Source organism: Canis lupus, chromosome 9 (genome assembly GCF_003254725.2).
Source record: "Canis lupus dingo isolate Sandy chromosome 9, ASM325472v2, whole genome shotgun sequence".
Lineage (NCBI taxonomy): Eukaryota > Metazoa > Chordata > Mammalia > Carnivora > Canidae > Canis > Canis lupus.
Window position 1 is genome coordinate 39333701 of NC_064251.1, and position 18387 is coordinate 39352087.

Below are 18387 nucleotides of genomic sequence, written 5' to 3' on the forward strand. Positions count from 1 at the left end.
AAAGAATTTTGCTGGGTTTGCCTCACAATACAGAATTTGCTGTCTCCTACCCAGGTTCTATATTCATGGCTCTGTCTTTTTTTTTTTTTTTTTAGGAAAGGATTTGTGCTTGGAAATTGAATGACTAGTAGGAAAATGAACATTAGTATTGATTTTGAAACTATGCTGAACTGGATTTAGATGTGGGAAGAGTCACTCTTGGGGAGAAGAATAGGAAAAAAAAATGAAAGATTGTCAGCTGCGAAAAAAGCAGAATGAAAACATATTACAAGCTATTATTGCTTTGCTGAATTCTGGAGGGGGAATTATCAAGGTTGAAATTGAGGATGAAAACTACAGTTACTAAAAAGATGGAATAGGATTAGATGTGGAAAGTTCTATTGGGAATATTCTTCCATCTGTTCCTAAATACCTAGACTTTATGCAGCAAGGTAAATATTTTCTAATCTTTGTCAAATCATGCAGCTCAGAAACCTCTGGTTTACAGATTGTCACCTTGAGGTCGAATTTGTACAAAAGGGATATAACATGTACAAGTATCATGGATGCTACCGCTACACTGGAGTTCCTCAAAGACAAGACAAAACTGGAGGGAGATTGTATAGACCTAAATTGCCTCCAAAGTGGGATGTATGAGAAGAGAGTAACATAGAGGCCTTTGCTGATGACTTTTTTTTTTTTTAACAGGACACAACTGAGGTGGAAAGAAAACCTCCCCTTTACTGAATCCACATATGTTGAAATGAAAGCCAACTCAACAGAAAAATTGTTACAACGCATTAAAGAGATTCTCCCTTAATATGTTTCTACATTTTCAAATACTAATGGGGGATATTTGTGTACTGGTGGTTTTTTTTTTAAAGATTTTACTTATTTATTCCTGAGAGACACAGGGAGAAGCAGAGACATAGACCGAGGGAGAAGCAGGTTCCTCACAGGGAGCCCAAGGTGGGACTCGATCCCCAGACTGGGATCACGCTCTGAGCCAAAGGCAGATGCTCAACCGCTGAGCCACCCAAGTGTCCCTTGTTTATTGGTTTAAATGAAGATGAAGCAATTGGCTTTAAAAGAGGAGTAAATGATCTTAACAAGTTAATTCCAGAAATAGAAAAATTCATTAGGAAGTTGCCTATCATTTCTGTATGGAGAAGAAGGCGATAAATTACTCACATAAATTGCTTCAAGTATATGATGAAGGGAATCTTCGTGGATATGTCTGTGCCTTCAAAATAGAGCCATTTTGCTGTGCAGTGTTTGCTAAAGAGCCAGAATCCTAGCATGTGAAAGACAACCATGTGTGACAATTTACCATGGAGGAATGGATTTCCAAGAGAAGGAAGATTAGAAAGGATGCTGTGTTGGGCTAGGATGGAAGATAAGAAGAAGGAAGATTAGAAAGGATGCTGTGTTGGGCAAGGATGGCAGGTAGGTTTTCATTTGGGATTTGAGGGAACATCTTAGTTTTCACATTTCAACACCTATTTACTAATGTCTGGTGGATACAATCAATCATTCTCTCTCTTATTTTCTTCTACCCACTTAGATGATGGATATTTCATACAGAAACCACATTACCTCTATCAGTAGCACAAGATGGTACTAAGATCAAATTAACCCTATTTTTCTTCCCTACCACCTCTTTACTCTCAATGAGAAAGCCTGTTGAATCCTTGTTCTTTCTGAGCTCAGTTTTAGTAACTGACCATTTCTTTCTGTCAGGACCACTTGCCTCTTCTATTCACCTTTCCTTCATCTTTCTTTACACCTTTCTGTTTATCTCCTCTAAAACCTCTTCCCTCTTCTTCTTCCATCTTTCCATCTAGCCGCCAAAATGTAACCCTAAATTAAAAAAAGAATAATGCTGGTATTTTATCTGATTTTGGAAAATGAAAGCCTCAAATAAAGTTAAACCACACTAGCAACTTTAAAATCTCTGAAAATACAAGGCTTTTCCTTAGAACATGCACGGAATTCAGCTGTCCTTCACTAGCCATCTCATCTTCCAATTTTAATTGCCTTTGAAATGAACCCAATACATAATAATGTATTCAATGGCTATTAATGCATTTTTCCTATTGATTTTCATTCCATGCACAGTGTGTTCCAGCAGCATCAAGGATTAAAATGGATTAAAATTGTAATTTGTAGGATGCTGGGGTGGCTCAGCCAGTTAAGCATCCAACTCTTGATTTCAACTCAGATCATGATCTCAGGGTTATGAATGGAGCCTTGTCTCAGGCTCTGCACTGGGTGTGGAGTCTGCTTAAGATTCTCTGTCTCTCCCTCTCCTGATCTCCCACTGCCCCTCCCCTGCATTCTCTCTCTCTCTCTCTCTCAAAAAAAATGTTGGAAAAAAGAGTTTTAATATTGCAATTTGTGGGGCACCTAGCTGGCTTAGTTGGTAGAGCATATGACTCTTTTATTTTTACCCTTTATAAAGATTTTATTTATTTATTCATGAGAGACACACACACAGAGGCAGAGACACAGGCAGAGGGGAAGAAGCAGGCTCCATGGAGAGAGCCCAACGTAGGACTCGATCCCGGGTTTCCAGGATCATGCCCTGGGCCAAAGGCGCGCCAAACCACTGAGCCACCTGGGCCACCCCTATGACTCTTTTAAAAGAAATTTATTTATTTATTTATTTATTTATTTATTTATTTATTTATTTATTTATAGCAAGGGAGGGCAGAGAGAGGGAGAGAGAGAATCCCAAGCAGGATCCACGCCTAGCACGGAGCCTGATGTGGGACTGTATGCCGTGACCCAAATCAAGATTTCCTGTGAGCCAAAATCAAGAGTCAAATACTTAACCAACTGAATCACCAGGCACCCTAGAGCATGTGACTCTTGATCATGACGTTGTGAGTTTAAGCCCCATGTTGGGTGTAGAGATTACTTAAAAATAATAGGGGTACCTGGTTGGTGGTTTGCAGTTGTTGGTTGTACTGTTTTTATATGTCATTTAGGCTAAGTTATTAATTGTGTTGTTCAAATATGCTGTGTCCTGGGCACCTGGGTGGCTCAGTCAGTTAAATATCTGACTTTGACTCAGGTCATGATCTCAGGGTCCTGGGATCAAGCCCCACATCAGGCTCCCTGCCCAGTGAGGAGTCTGCTTCTTCCTCTCCCTCTGCCCTTCCCCTGCTCATGCTCTTTCTCTCTCATAAGTAAATAAAATCTTTTAAAAAATCTATGTGTCTTTAGTGATTTTTGTTGTTTGCCTCTGAAGATTCTGTTTATCAGTTAGTGTTAAATTATTCAACTTAAATTGTCTGTATCTCCTTTTTGTTTGGTCAAATTTGTCTCCTGTATTTTGAACCCATGTTATCAGGTACATACAAATGTGTTGTATGTTCCTTGGACTTGACTCTTTTATCAATATAAAATGGATTTTCTGTGTGAACAACTCTATTTTCTGTGATAGAAAAGTTTTAGTATTTCCTTTCTGATCTTAATAACTCTTATTTCTTCACCTTACTATACTGCCTAAGATTAAGACCTCAGGAAAAGGTTGAATACAAGAACTGAAAGCAGAAAAATTTCCTTCTCAGTCTTTTTTTTTTCTCAGTCTTTTTTTTTATAGATTTTATTTATTTATTCAAGAGAGACACAGAGAGAGAGGCAGAGATAAAGGCAGAGGGAGAAGCAGGCTCCCTCTGGGGAGCCCGATGCAGGACTCGAACCCAGGACTCCGGGGGTCATGCCCTGAGCTGAAGGCAGAGGCTCAACCACTGAGCCACCCAAGCATCCCTTTCCTTCTCAATCTTAAGGAGAAAGTGTTCTGTATTTCTTTTCTTAGATACCCTTTATCAGATTGATAAAGTTCCCCTTTATTCTCATTTTCTGAGAGTACTAGGGAAATCATGAATAGATACTGAATTTTATCAAATGTTTTTTCTGGATCTATTAAAGTGACCATACCCACCTGCCCCTTGGCCTTTTTCTGTTAATATGGTGAATTATAATGGTTGGTATTTTTTTAATGCTGGACATACCTTGCATTCCAAAATAAACTCCATTTAGCCGTGTTGTATTATCCTATTTATATATATATAGATTTTTTTAAAAGATTTTATTTATTTATTCATGAGAGACACACAGAGAGAGGCAGAGACATAGGCAGAAGGAGAAGCAGGCTCCATGCAAGGAGCCTGATGTGGGACTCGATTCCCGTATTCCAGGATCAGGCCCTGAGCCAAAGGTAGACGCTCAATCGCTGAGCCACCCAGGCATTCCTGTATTTCTAGATTCTGTTTGCTAATGTTTTGCTGAGAAATTCTTCTTGTCTGTGTTTATGAGGGATATTGACCTGGAGCTTTCTTTTCTCGCATTGTCAGGATTTAGAATCAGAATGCTCTGAGAAATGTTCATTGTTCCTGTTTTCTGAAAAAGTTTGAGTAAAAGTGGTGATATTTCTTCTTTATATATTTTATAAAAGTCACTGTTGAAACTCCTTGAAGTTTTCCTAATGGGAAGATTTTGGTAATAAACTAAATTTCTATATCTAATATAGATCTAATGATACAGAATTGTTCAGATTTTCTGTTTTTTTTCTCATGTCAGTTTTAGTGTATTGTTTTCATAGATTTTGTCCATTTCATCTAATTTGTCAAATATATTGACAAAAAATGTTTGTTGTTTATAGCATTCTCTCTCTCTCTCTCTCTCTCTCTCTCTCTTTTAGAGTGAGGGAGAGCAGGAGTGGGGAGGGGCAGAGGGAGAAAGAGAGAGAGAATGTTAAGCAGGCTTCATGCTTAGCACAAAGCCTGACACAGGGCCCAATCTCACAACCCTGAGATCATGACCTGAACCAAAATCAGGAGTTGGACAGTTAACTGAATGAGCCACCCAAGTCCCTCTATAGCATTCTCTTTTAATCTTTTTAATGTGTGTAGATCTGTACTAATACAGTATTTTTATTTCTGTTGTTCATATATATTTTTACTCTTTTTTTGTGATGAATCTTGTAAAGAGTTTATCAACTTAATTTTATTTTCAAAGAAACAACTTATGGACTTGGTAATTTTATCTGTTGTTGTTTTCATTGATTTCTGCTCTGCTATTATAATTTCCTTTCTTCTACTTACTTTGGGTTTCTTAAAGTGGAAACTAAATTCATTTAATTTTAAGGCTTTTCCTTTTTTAACACAAGCTTTATATTTCTCTACTAAAAAGCAGTCTACTAAAGTACCACTACTACTTTATTTGCAATTTTCCAATTTTTATATGTTGAATTTTAATTATTCAGTTCGGAAATCTTTCTAATTTTCCTTATGAGTTCTTTGATAGATGGGTTATTTAGAATTTTCCCATTCAGTTTTCAAATACTTGGGGATTCTGTAGACATCTTATAGTTTTTTGATTTTGTTTTTTTAAAGATTTTACTTATTTATTCATGAGAGAGACAGAGAAAGAGAAAGAGACATAGGCAGAGGGAGAAGCAGGCTCCTTGTGAGGAGCCTGATGTAGAACTCAATCCCAGGACCCCAGGATCACAACCTGAGCCAAAGGCAGATGCTCAACCACTGAGCCACCCAGGTACCCCTAGACATCTTATAGTTATTGATGTTTAATTTAATTGTGTTGTGATCAGAGAACATATTCTGTAAGATTTAAGTCTTTTGAAATGTACCTGACAGCCAACATTTCCAACCTATTTTTCTTCAGCCTAGTAAAACTGCTGATTTCTGCTTGGGCTCTATTCACTCCTAACACAATATAGAAAATATCCTTAAGCCAAAACCTGGGGTAAATGTGGAGAAACCTCTTGTTCTTCCTGTCTATCAAAGATTGCAGTCTTTTAAGTCATATTCATATTGGTTGTTCCGCAGGTCTTCAAATCACTCTTATTTATTTTATACAGCTTTCCTAGTTATTTTTGGTGGGAAGATTGGTCTGAGACAAGCTACTCTTTCATGGTTGGAATTGAAAGTTGCCCAGTGATTTAAAATTTATTCTAATTGTTTTCATATGCAGTGGCACCAGGACAGAGATATGTTCCAGAAGCCCTCTACAAGGAACTGTTCTCACAACAAGAAGGACTTGCAGAGTTAACATATATAAAGAAATGGACTCTGTTAGTCAAGGTACATTGATCTTTTCGAGGAGCTGGTCTTTGGATCTGGGCTCGCAAGAGAATCAGAATGTAATCTGTGATGCTCTTCTAATTGCCCAGGACCATCCACTAGTCTTATATACTTTATTCAGGGTACTGAATAAGGAGTTAATAGGCTACTCTTTGCAAGCTGCCTTCACTTTAAAGCATAAGCTGGTAAAAATTTGTGGTTACACTGGGAAAATGTGTGTAGTACGAAAGATCTTCTATGTGAATGGAGAACCTTCTACATTGATTGAAGACAGTGCAAGCTCTTTTCATGACATAAGCTTCCAGATATTTTATCCTAAATCCTACAATCTTGAAGAAACTCAAACAGCAAGAAACTTGAATAAAGTCCTTCATACAGTCCTGATGACACATTTTTGAGTTACCAGTTTATTTCTGAGATTTGTCAGCACCTCTTAGATAACTTGTATGTAATATTTTCAGAGGAATGACACAATGATATTTATTTAAATCTTGTCCATGTCACACCTGAATCATGGCAATGTTTTTCATTGTATAGTCAATAATATCTTTAATTCTGTAAAAAATATGCCTTTGAAAAACTTTGCAAGGTAAGAAACTTGTTGGAATGTTAGAAAATCGTGTTAGTTTTTACTTACTTCTTCCTAAATTTTCTTTATAGATGTTACTTAAGGGTTATTTAGGAACATTGATTTGTTAGTCTCTCTGTGCACAGTTGTTATTTACTCTGTGAATAGTTCATGGATAGATTTTCTTCCATTTTTAAATTGGAAAAAACTTGCAATAGTTTATTTTTAACAACAAGGATAACAATAACAATGGAAATTTCCCAAGATGTAACATAAAACCTATATTACTTAGAAAAGATTGGGCGCCAGGCTGGCTCGGTTGGTAGAGCATGTAACTCTTTTTTTTTTTTTAAGAAATTTATTTTTTATTGGTGTTCAATTTGCCAACATATAGAATAACACCCAGTGCTCATCCCATCAAGTGCCCCCCTCAGTGCCCATCACCCAGTCCCCCCCACCCCCGCCCACCTCCCCTTCCACCACCCCTAGTTTGTTTCCTAGAGTTAGGAGTCTCTCATGTTCTGTCTCTCTTTCTGATATTTCCCATTCATTTTTTCTCCTTTCCCCTTTATTCCCTTTCACTATTTTTTATATTCCCCAAATGAATGAGACCATATAATGTTTGTCCTCCGATTGACTTATTTCACTCAGCATAATACCCTCCAGTTCCATCCACGTCAAAGCAAATGGTGAGTATTTGTCGTTTCTAATGGCTGAGTAATATTCCATTGTATACATAGACCACATCTTCTTTATCCATTCATCTTTCGATGGACACGGAGGCTCCTTCCACAGTTTGGCTATTGTGGACATTACTGCTATAAACATCAGGGTGCAGGTGTTCCGGCATTTCATTGCATCTGTATCTTTGGGGTAAATCCCCAGCAGTGCAATTGCTGGGTCGTAGGGCAGCTCTATTTTTAACTCTTTGAGGAACCTCCACACAGTTTTCCAGAGTGGCTGTACCAGTTCACATTCCCACCAACAGTGCAAGGGGGTTCCCCTTTCTCCACATCCTCTCCAACATTTGTGGTTTCCTGCCTTGTTAATTTTCCCCATTCTCACTGGTGTGAGATGGTATCTCATTGTGGTTTTGATTTGTATTTCCCTGATGGCAAGTGATGTGGAGCATTTTTTCATGTGCTTGTTGGCCATGTCTTGGAAACTAGCCCTTTATCTGATACGTCATTTGCAAATATCTTCTCCCATTCTGTAGGTTGTCTTTTAGTATTGTTGACTGTATCTTTTTTTTTTTGTTTTGTTTTTTTTATTTATTTACTTATGATAGTCACAGAGAGAGAGAGAGAGAGGCAGAGACACAGGCAGAGGGAGAAGCAGGCTCCATGCATCGGGAGCCTGATATGGGATTCGATCCCGGGTCTCCAGGATCGCGCCCTGGGCCAAAGGCAGGCGCCAAACCGCTGCGCCACCCAGGGATCCCTGTTGACTGTATCTTTTGGTGTGCAAAAGCTTCTTATCTTGATGAAGTCCCAATAGTTCATTTTTGCTTTTGTTTCTCTTGCCTTCATGGATGTATCTTGCAAGAAGTTACTGTGGCCAAGTTCAAAAAGGGTGTTGCCTGTGTTCTCCTCTAGGATTTTGATGGAATCTTGTCTCACATTTAGATCTTTCATCCATTTTGAGTTTATCTTTGTGTATGGTGCAAGAGAGTGGTCTAGTTTCATTCTTCTGCATGTGGGTGTCCAATTTTCCCAGCACCATTTATTAAAGAGACTGTCTTTTTTTTCCAGTGGATAGTCTTTCCTCCTTTGTCAAATATTAGTTGACCATAAAGCTGAGGGTCCACTTCTGGGTTCTCTATTCTGTTCCATTGATCTATGTGTCTATTTTTGTGCCAGTACCACATTGTCTTGATGACCACTGCTTTGTAGTACAACCTGAAATCTGGCTTTGTGATGCCCCCAGCTATGGTTTTCTTTTTTAATATTCCCCTGGCTATTCAGGGCCTTTTCTGATTCCCCACAAATCTTAAAATAATTTGTTCCCAAAAATAATAATAATAATAAATAATAATTTGTTCCAACTCTCTGAAGAAAGTCCATGGTATTTTGATAGGGATTGCATTAAACGTGTAAATTGCCCTGGGTAACATTGACATTTTCACAATATTAATTCTTCCAATCCATGAGCATGGAATATTTTTCCATCTCTTTGTGTCTTCCTCAATTTCTTTCAGAAATGTTCTGTAGTTTTTAGGGTATAGATCTTTTACCTCTTTGGTTAGGTTTATTCCTAGGTATCTTATGCTTTTGGGTGCAACTATAAATGGGATTGACTCCTTAATTTCTCTTTCTTCAGTCTCATTGTTAGTGTATAGAAATGCCACTGACTTCTGGGCATTGATTTTGTATCCTGCCACACTGCAAATTGCTGTATGAGTTCTAGCAATCTTGGGGTGGAGGCTTTTGGGTTTTCTATGTAGAGTATCATGTCATTGGCGAAGAGGGAGAGTTTGACTTCTTCTTTGCCAATTTGAATGCCTTTTATTTCTTTTTGTTGTCTGATTGCTGAGGCTAGGACTTCTAGTACTATGTTGAATAGCAGTGGGGAGAGTGGACATCCCTGTCTTGTTCCTGATCTTAGGGGAAAGGCTCCCAGTGCTTCCCCATTGAGAATGATATTTGCTGTGGGCTTTTCGTAGATGGCTTTTAAGATGTTGAGGAATGTTCCCTCTATCCCTACACTCTGAAGAATTTTGATCAGGAATGGATGCTGTATTTTGTCAAATAGAGCATGTAACTCTTGATCTGAGTCGCGAGTTTAAGCCCACATTGGGCCTAGAGCTTACTTAAAAAAATTTTTTTAAAGAAAAGGGAAGATCATCATTGATGATACTCACAATTTCCATAATAGAAACAAAGAAGGCAAAACTTGTTATCCCTTCCCTTAAAATCTCTTGATCTTTATAGACTATTTTTACACAATTCAGTTGGAGGAGTTATAGCTTTTCTAATTGTTCAGCTAGCACCCTAAGAACTTACCAGAATGGTCACTTTATTTTTCTATAGGCAGTTATTTTTTTTAATTTTTTAAAACTTTTTATTTATTTATGATAGGCACACAGTGAGAGAGAGAGAGAGAGAGAGGCAGAGACACAGGCAGAGGGAGAAGCAGGCTCCATGCACCGGGAGCCCAACGTGGGATTCGATCCCGGATATCCAGGACCGCGCCCTGGGCCAAAGGCAGGCGCCAAACCGCTGCGCCACCCAGGGATCCCTCTATAGGCAGTTATTAATAAAGAAGGCGAACTGAAAAAAATCCAGAAAATTCTCTTGAACATAGTTTTGGAGGAAAGCAGCCAGAGTATTAGTAGAAGCCCTTTAAAACAATGACTGTTTTCATCAAGAAAGATAAGGAGCACCAGGATTTGACATTTTCCAGTCATCTAAGATGAGCTGGGGACTAAGATAAAGCTCAACAGAGCCAGATGAACCTTTGGCTGGGTATTGTGAATCCATGTCTAAGACATTCAGTTAGAATGAATTTAGTGGGATCTTGGAACAGAGAATAGAACCCAAGTTCACCAGCAAGGCTCAGCCTTCTCTATCAGTGTGTTCAATGTCAGAAGAAGTAAAGCATTGCATACAGAATTCTGGGGAAAATTAAGTTTTACATAGGCGTATTTTACCAAACCAAGATGTCACTTGACTATAAAGTAAATAAGCACTTAAAAAAAAGAAGATTTTATTTATTTATTTGAGAGAGTATGTGAACACAAGTGGGGGCAGGAGGGTAGGAGTGGGGGGAGGGAGAGGGAGAGGGAGAAGCAGGCTCCCCACTGAGCAGGGAACCTGACAACAGGGCTTGATCCCAGGACCCTGGGATTATGACCTGAGCCAAAGGCAGACACTTAACTGACTGAGCCACACAGGGACCCCAATAAGCAAACACTCTTATCGAAGAACTTAGGGAACATAATTCTCTAATATCTTCTTGAAAAACAACCTTTTAGTGAAATCCAGTTAATGAATGTATGAACCAAAACAGAATACAAAAAAAAAAAAGTGAGCACACATTTACTCCCCGAGTCTCTCCAGTGCCAAATCCCAGCTGCTTTTCCCCAGCCTTGCCTAGCATAACAGGCGAGTTGCCAGGATGCAGACCTTGCGCAAGAGCACCTACACAAGCTGCTGGTGTTCAACAATGAAGGCATAGACAAAACCAGCTTCAAGCACTACATGCACCAGAATTCGTCACACTACCAAGCCACCATTGGCATGGACTTTGTACTCAAGGTGCTCCACTGGAACTTGCAGACCTTGGCATACCTGGCACATTGCAGGTCAAGAAAGATTTGGAAAAATGACAAGGTTATATTACCTGGAATCAATGAATTGCTTATTGTCTTCAATATCAGTAGGCAACTATTTCTGAAACAGAGGCAAATTGGAAAAAAAACGATTTGGATTCAAAGTTAATCAACGGCAAAAAAAAAAAAAAAAAAAAGTTAACCAACAGCAAGCCAGTTTCAGTGGTTCTGCTGACCAAAAAATGTGATCATAGGAAGAACATGCTTATGAACAATGGACCAGCTCATGGTACATGATATTATACCGTGATTTGAAACCTCCACAAGGAAACTGTAAACACTGATGAAGACTCCAGATGCCTGGAGAAGCATATGAAAATATACCTGGGACTTTTTAAAGATTTTATTTATTTATTTATTCATGACAGACACATAGAGACAGAGGCAGAGATGGAGGCAGAGGGAGAAGCAGGCTCCAAGCAGAGAGCCCGATGCAAAACTCCATCCCGCAACCTCAGGTTCATGACCTGAGCCAAAGGCAGATGATCAACTCCTGAGCCAGGCGTCCCTATAACTGGGATTTTAATTTATTTTAATTTATGGACTAACTGCCTGCAGTTGTCTAGAAGGCATAAGGGGAGAACTGCTGGAAGTTAATGTCTTGTTTTTATTAACACAAGTGTGTTTACTTTGTGAAAATGTATTGAGCCATACACTTGTGAAATGCATATTTTTATTTTATTTTATTTTTATTTATTCATGAGAGACACACACACACAGAGGCAGAGACACAGACAGAGGGAGAAGCAGGCTCCATGCTGGAAGCCAGACGTGGGACTCGATCACAGGAGCCCGAGATCACGCCCCGAGCCAAAGGCAGACGCTCAACTGCTGAGCCACCCAGCGTCCCTGAAATGCGTATTTTTAAATATGAACATAACACTGAATAAAAGGTTAAAATGAAAAATAAGTAAACTGTCATGGAAAGAAGGCTTGAATCTACACACACACACACACACACACACACACACACACACCGTAGTAGTAGTATTTGTATGTGACCAAAGGAAATGAGTAGCCATGGTCAGAGATGCAGGACAGGAGGTCATGGTGGACAACTGGAAGGATTAGTGGGAGAAGGCATTGTGACTGAGTTGTCCTTTCCCCAGGATATCCTGAGTTTGACTAATATAAGGCAGATGGTTCTGGGGAAAGCAATAGTCTCCTTGGTTTTTAGAATGGCATAGATAGTAGTTGCCTCTATCAGATTTTCCTCTAGACATGGGAGTGTAGGGGTTTACAGTTTGTCAGAAAGCAAGCAGTATACCAGGATCATGGACTAGGCACATGCTTTAAAAAATAAAGCAAAAAAAGCTTGTGAGCTAAAGAAAAACTGTTCCTGTGACAGCCTCCCAGAGGAGGGACATGGGAGTGGGACAAGTGGGACATGGTTTTCTAGGAACACCTCCCATCCTCCTGTGCTCTGGAAGGGTCATGAAGCATTCTGTCAAGATTCAGATTGGTGACAGTTTAAGCCTTTGCCTCTATAGCCATGGTAGACACATTAAAAATACCATAAGTAAAAACAAAAACACCAAAAACCAGAGTGTGATCCCTTAATGTTCCTCCTACCCTATTCTTGCCCCAATTCAAGTCTTTCTGAAGCAAAGGCAGACTGAAAAAAACTGCAGAGAAGAGAGAAGGAATCTAATGACAGACAAAATGTTGATCTAAAACCATCACCAAAAAGACTTAATGAACTATAAGTCTGAAAATAGTTTTAAAAAGTGTCATGGTAGATCAGAGCACAGACTATAGCTTAAGGGCTTAATAGATAATGGAAGTTATGGATATATTTAAAGTAGTGATAAGAGGACAATTCATAGCACTAGATACTTTTATCAGTAAAAATGAAGAATGGGAATAAATAAATACCCATTAAAAAGTAGAGTTCCGGGGACTCCTGGGTGGCTCAGTGGTTGAGCATCTGCTTCCGGCCCAGGGCATGATCCTGGAGACTGGGGATCAAGTCCCACGTCAGGCTCCTTGCATGGAACCTGTTTCTCCCTCTTCCTGTGTCTCTGCCACTCTCTCTCTCTGTCTCTCTCATAAATGAATAAATAAAATCTAAAAAAAAAAGTCTTTTTAAATAAATAAATAAATATAAATAAATAGAGTTCCAGTTTAAGATAACAACATAAAAAGCATCTAAGCTCACCTTCTCCTATGGACACACTAAATCTACAGCTACACATGGAACACTTTTCTTTGAAAGAAATCTAGAAACTAGCTGAGTAAGTTCTATATATCTGGCAAATGAGAAAATACAATAGCAGTAGAAAAAGCTAAGACACACTCTCATCAGAAGTCTCACATCCAGCACAGCAGCATGGAAGAGAACTTGCTACTCCCAGCTGTCCCTGAGGAGCAAAGGGTTTGTGCCCAATATCTGATGTGTAAACTTCTGAGATATCTGCCAGAAGATGGGTGCCCCAAACACCTAGCTCTGAATGCCAATAGGGCTTGCCTCAAAAGACCCACAAGGCTATGGCAAATAAATAAACAGTTCTTACCAGGTTCACAATGACTCACTCTAGCTGTTTCCTCCAGGGATCAATACAGAGAGAGTGGACAGAAACGCCCATCACCTACTCTATCTCTGAAAGATTCCTATTTGGACACTTTAAAAGCTGCTGACTGGGCAGCCCTGGTGGCTCAGCGGTTTAGCGCCGCCTTCAGCCCAGGGCATGATCCTGGAGACCTGGGATCAAGTCCCAGGTCAGGCTCCCTACGTGGAGCCTGCTTCTCCCTCTGCCTGTGTCTCTGCTTCTCTCTCTCTGTCTCTCATGAATAGATAAATAAAATCTTTAAAAAAAAAAAAAAGCTGCTGACTGAGAGGCTCTAATCTAGCACAAATCTGGGAGCTGGATCTTCCCTGGAGACTGGTGATACCAGTGAGCACTGTCTCCACATTCTCCCTCTGGCTCATTAAGGTTGTCAGTGCTAAGGTTGTTAAGGTTGTCAATGGCTCATTAAGGCTTTTGGTGTCTCCCTGGAAGGAGCTTGTGCACATGTCTGGTGCCCCTGCCCAAAATGCATGTTTTCATTGTGTGGCTTTGGTGGCCAGTGAGGCTGGAATTTGCAGCTCTCACTGGACTGTAGCAAATAAAGAAACCATTCTTAGCCAGCTATCCACCCAGGAATCAGTGCGGAGGGAGCAGACAAAAATCTCCCTGTCTTTTCCAGAAAGACATCTTTAAAAGCTGCTGCCTGAGGGGCCAGCTTCCAATCAGCTTGCATCTAGGAGCTGACAAATCCTCTCTTCTGGGACACTGACAGGTCTTGGAACACCCTCAACTACTGTGAGCCACAGAGAGCAAAGAAAGTAGCATGGACAACCATGAGGTTTGAGAGACCATTAAGAGCTTGGGCCAGCCTGAACAATAAGGTTCATTTTTTACATGAGACCAAGACTGGAGGAGGTAGCTGTTTTATCTAATGCACAGAAACCAATACAGAGAGTCAAGGGAAATGGAGAAACAGAGAAATATGTACCAAACAGAACAAAACTCCAGAAGCAGACCTTAATGAAATAGACATAAGTGATTTTCTGATAGAGAATTTAAAATAATGGTCATAAAGATACTCACCAGGGTCAGGAGAAAAATGCATGAACAAAGGGAAATTTTCAATAAAGAGAAAATATACGAAAGTGCCAAACAAAAATCACAGAACTGAAGAATATATTAACTGAGCTGAAATTTTCAGTAGTGGGGTTTACAACACACTAGATCAGACAGAAAAAAGGGTCAGTAAACTCAAAGACAGGGCTGAGTAGCAAGAAGAAAAAAGAATGGAAAAGAGTGAAGATAGCTTAAGGGATTTATGGGACAGCATCAGGCAGACCAATATTCATAGAGGCGTTCCAGAGAAGAGAGGAAGGAGCAGAGCTCATTCAAAGAAATAATGGCTGAAAACTTCTTAATTTAGGGAAACAGGGAGCCATATCCAAGAAGCTCATATAATTCCAAAGTCAAGTGGAGAAAGATAAATACTGTATGATCTCACTTTTGGTGGAATCTAAAACAAACAAACAAACAAACAAACAAACAAACAAACTCATGGATATAGAGAATAGATTGGTGCTTACCAGAGATAGGGAGTAGGGGGTAGCCAGTGAAATGTGTGGAGGAAGTTAAAAAGTACAAAGCTCTAGCAACAAAATAAGTCACAGGATATAATGCATAGCATAGTGACTCTAGTTAATAATACTGTATTGTATTTATTTGAGAGAGAGAGCGAGCACAAGCAGGGGGAGGGGCAGAGGGTTAAGGAGAAGCAGACTCCCCAATGAGCAATGAACCTGACATGACATGGGATCATGACCCGAGTGGAGGTTAAGGCAGACGCTTAACCAACTGAGCCACCCAGGCACCCCTGTACTGTATATTTGAAAGTTGTTGAGAGAGTAAATCTTAAAAGTGTTCACCATAATAAAAAACTATAACAGTATATGATGATTGATGTTAATTGGACTTATTGTGGTGATCATTTTGCAAAATATACAAGTACCAAATCATTATGTTGTATATCTGACACTATTATAGTATTATATGTCCATTATACATAATTTTTAAGGTAATATGTCTTTATTTTCTTTGTCTTTAGTGTTTAATGGTTTAATATGATGTGCCTGTGTATATTTGTTAAATTTATCCTTCTTGGGATTCACAAAATGTCATAAATCTGGGGCCTTTGCTTGTGTTTTGGAATTTTTAAAGCATTATCTTTTAAAGAAAATATCTTCCTGGGGTATCTGAGTGGCTCAGTGGTTGAGAGTCTGCCTTTGGCTCAGGTCATGATCCCAGGTCCTGGGATTGAGTCCCGCATCAGGGTCCCCATGGGGAGCCTGCTTCTCCTTCTGCCTATGTCTCTACCTCTCTCTATGTGTCTCTTATTAATAAATAAGTAAAATCTTAAAAAAAAAAAAAGAAAATATCTCCCTTGAACTATCTCATATCACTGTAGGATCCAAAATGAATATACTCTTAACCTTTTCACTATGTCCCATATGATAGTTTACTCTTTTACCTGAATTTTCACTCTTCTTTTTCCCTCTGTATTCTTCAATCTAAATATTTTCATCAGTCTTCTAATTCACAAATTCTTTCTCTTGTTGTATCTAATTTTCTATTAAGTTTATCTATCATATGTTTAATTTCAGTTATCATATTACTTACTTCTAGAATTCCCGTTGGCATCTTTCTATAGATTTAATTCTTTGACAGTTTTCTTCACCTTTTCATTTATCATCTTTCTCTTTTGCTCTATTTTTCTTAAGCATATAAATAATAGTTCTTTTTCCAGTATGATGATTCCACTATTTAGATTACCTCTGGTCTATTTATATTGTATTTTCTTTCCCCTAAATTTCAGTCATAGGGCCCTGTATTTTGGCATACCAGGTAATTTTCCGTTAAATGTCATATACTGTGTATGAAAAAATTGTGGAGGATCTAGCTGATACTGTCTTCCTCTCAAAAGGATTCATACTTTCCTTTGCAAGGTAGGTAAAATAGCAGCTGAATATCTTAACCAATTAGAGACTTAGCTGACCCAAGGATAGTTTTGACACTTTAAGCTATCTGATTTGTCTTTGCAATTCTGATTTGTTTAAGCAAAGCAAAGCTGGTTACCTCAGCTTTCTAATACCTTGTATATTAAAGCTGCCTTTTCTAGCTGTTCTCAGTGGAAATGTTAGCTTACAAGTGAGGCTGTATACCTCTTTTTCTTTTACCTCTTTTGTACAATATTTCAAAAAAATTTTAAATTTTAATAGTGATAACCAACACATTCATTTGTTTACATTTTAGTGTGAAAAAGCTATAATTTTTATCTGAGCTCAAAATATCTTTATTGTGTGCAATAGCATTTAGCCATCTTAATGTACCATAGGTACCCAAAATGTACCCAACTGAACTGTTTTTCTTCCTCTCTTCCATGGTTAAGGAAACTAAAGAGATACAAAAATTAAATTCAAATAATGATTCTGAACTGGATATTTTGTTATAAAGGACACTGCTGGGACAACCAACATACTTTTAATGGTATCTAAGGATTAGGTGGTAATAATCTATAAATATTAATGTCCTGATTTTGATGGTTCTATTTTTTTTATGGTTGTATTTTGATTATTTAGGGGAATGTCCTTGTTGATAGGCAAAACATACTCAAGTATTATGGGACTAATGGCATAATGTTGGCAACTTACTCTCAAATAGGAAAAAACAGTTATTTGTACTACATTTGCAACTTTTTTGTAAATTTGAGATTATTTCAAAGTAAAAATTAGTAATAAGACTCAATTCAAGCATCATCTCATTTAGAAATAAATCTAATCCTTATTGATTTCAGTGTACCTCTTCCTGGTGTTTCCATATGGCCCAGGCATTGTTCTCTCATTTTAATTCATAGAATCATAATTATCTCTTTGTCTCTGATTATGCCAGTGTATTATGATCTCTTTAAAACCAGAAACTGTGTTATATTTATGTTACCAGCCCCAACCCCAGGAACTGGTATAGGATAAGCTCTCTAGTATTGATTGAGGGGCACCTGGGTGTCTCAGTTGGTTGGGTGTCTGCCTTGGGCTCAGGTAATGATCTTGGGGTACAGAGATCGGTGTCTGCCTTGGGCTCAGATCATGCTCTTAGGGTCCTGGGATCGAACCCCATGTCAGGCTCCCTGCTCAACAGGGAGTCTGCTTTTCCCTCTCTTTCTGCCCCTCACCCTGTTCATGCTCTCTCTCTCTCCCAAATAAATAAATAAATAAATAAATAAATAAATAAATAAAATCTTGTTAAAAATAATATCAATTGAATTATTATAGATAATGATGATTGCCACCTTCTCTGAGGATTTTCTAATTTTTCCAGATCTTCCCTTTCAGATACTACAAATGTATATGGCAACTTTAGTCATAGTTGCAAAACCTGGAAGCAACCAAGATGTCCTTCAGTAGGTGAGTGGACACATTTACTGTGGTATATCCAAAGAATGGAACATTATTTAGCACTAAAAAGAAATGAGCTCTAAAGCCATGAAAAGAGGGGAGGAACCTTAAATGCATGTTAGTAAGTAAAAGAACCAATTTGAAAAGGCTTCATTGTGTGATTTCAACTATATGACACTCTGGGAAGGCCAAAACTCTGTGGACAGTAAAAAAATCAATGGTTGCCAGATGTTGGAGGGCAGGGAAGGATGAATAGGCAGAGCACAGAGCATTTTGTTAGGACAGTGAAAACATTCTGTTATACAGAATATACTATATTGGGGATACATGTCATTATATATTGGCCCAAACCTATAAAATACCAAGAGTAAGCCATAATATATACTATAGACTGGGTGATTATGATGTGAACATAAAATAACCCTGGAACAGGCCTTCTTTTCAGCAT

At 38.6% G+C, this 18387-nt stretch overlaps 1 protein-coding gene across 1 annotated transcript; it reads left to right on the forward strand.

Annotated features, from left to right (window-relative positions):
* Nucleotides 1-135: 135 nt before the first annotated feature.
* Nucleotides 136-6887, forward strand: SLFN12 (schlafen family member 12). Its single transcript, XM_035720923.2, is given in 9 exon segments — nt 136-154; nt 157-215; nt 218-575; nt 578-669; nt 671-834; nt 1026-1129; nt 1132-1362; nt 5980-6056; nt 6059-6887. Coding segments are annotated over 9 exon segments (1533 nt in total). The 3' UTR covers nt 6488-6887.
* The last annotated feature ends 11500 nt before the right edge of the window (nt 6888-18387 follow it).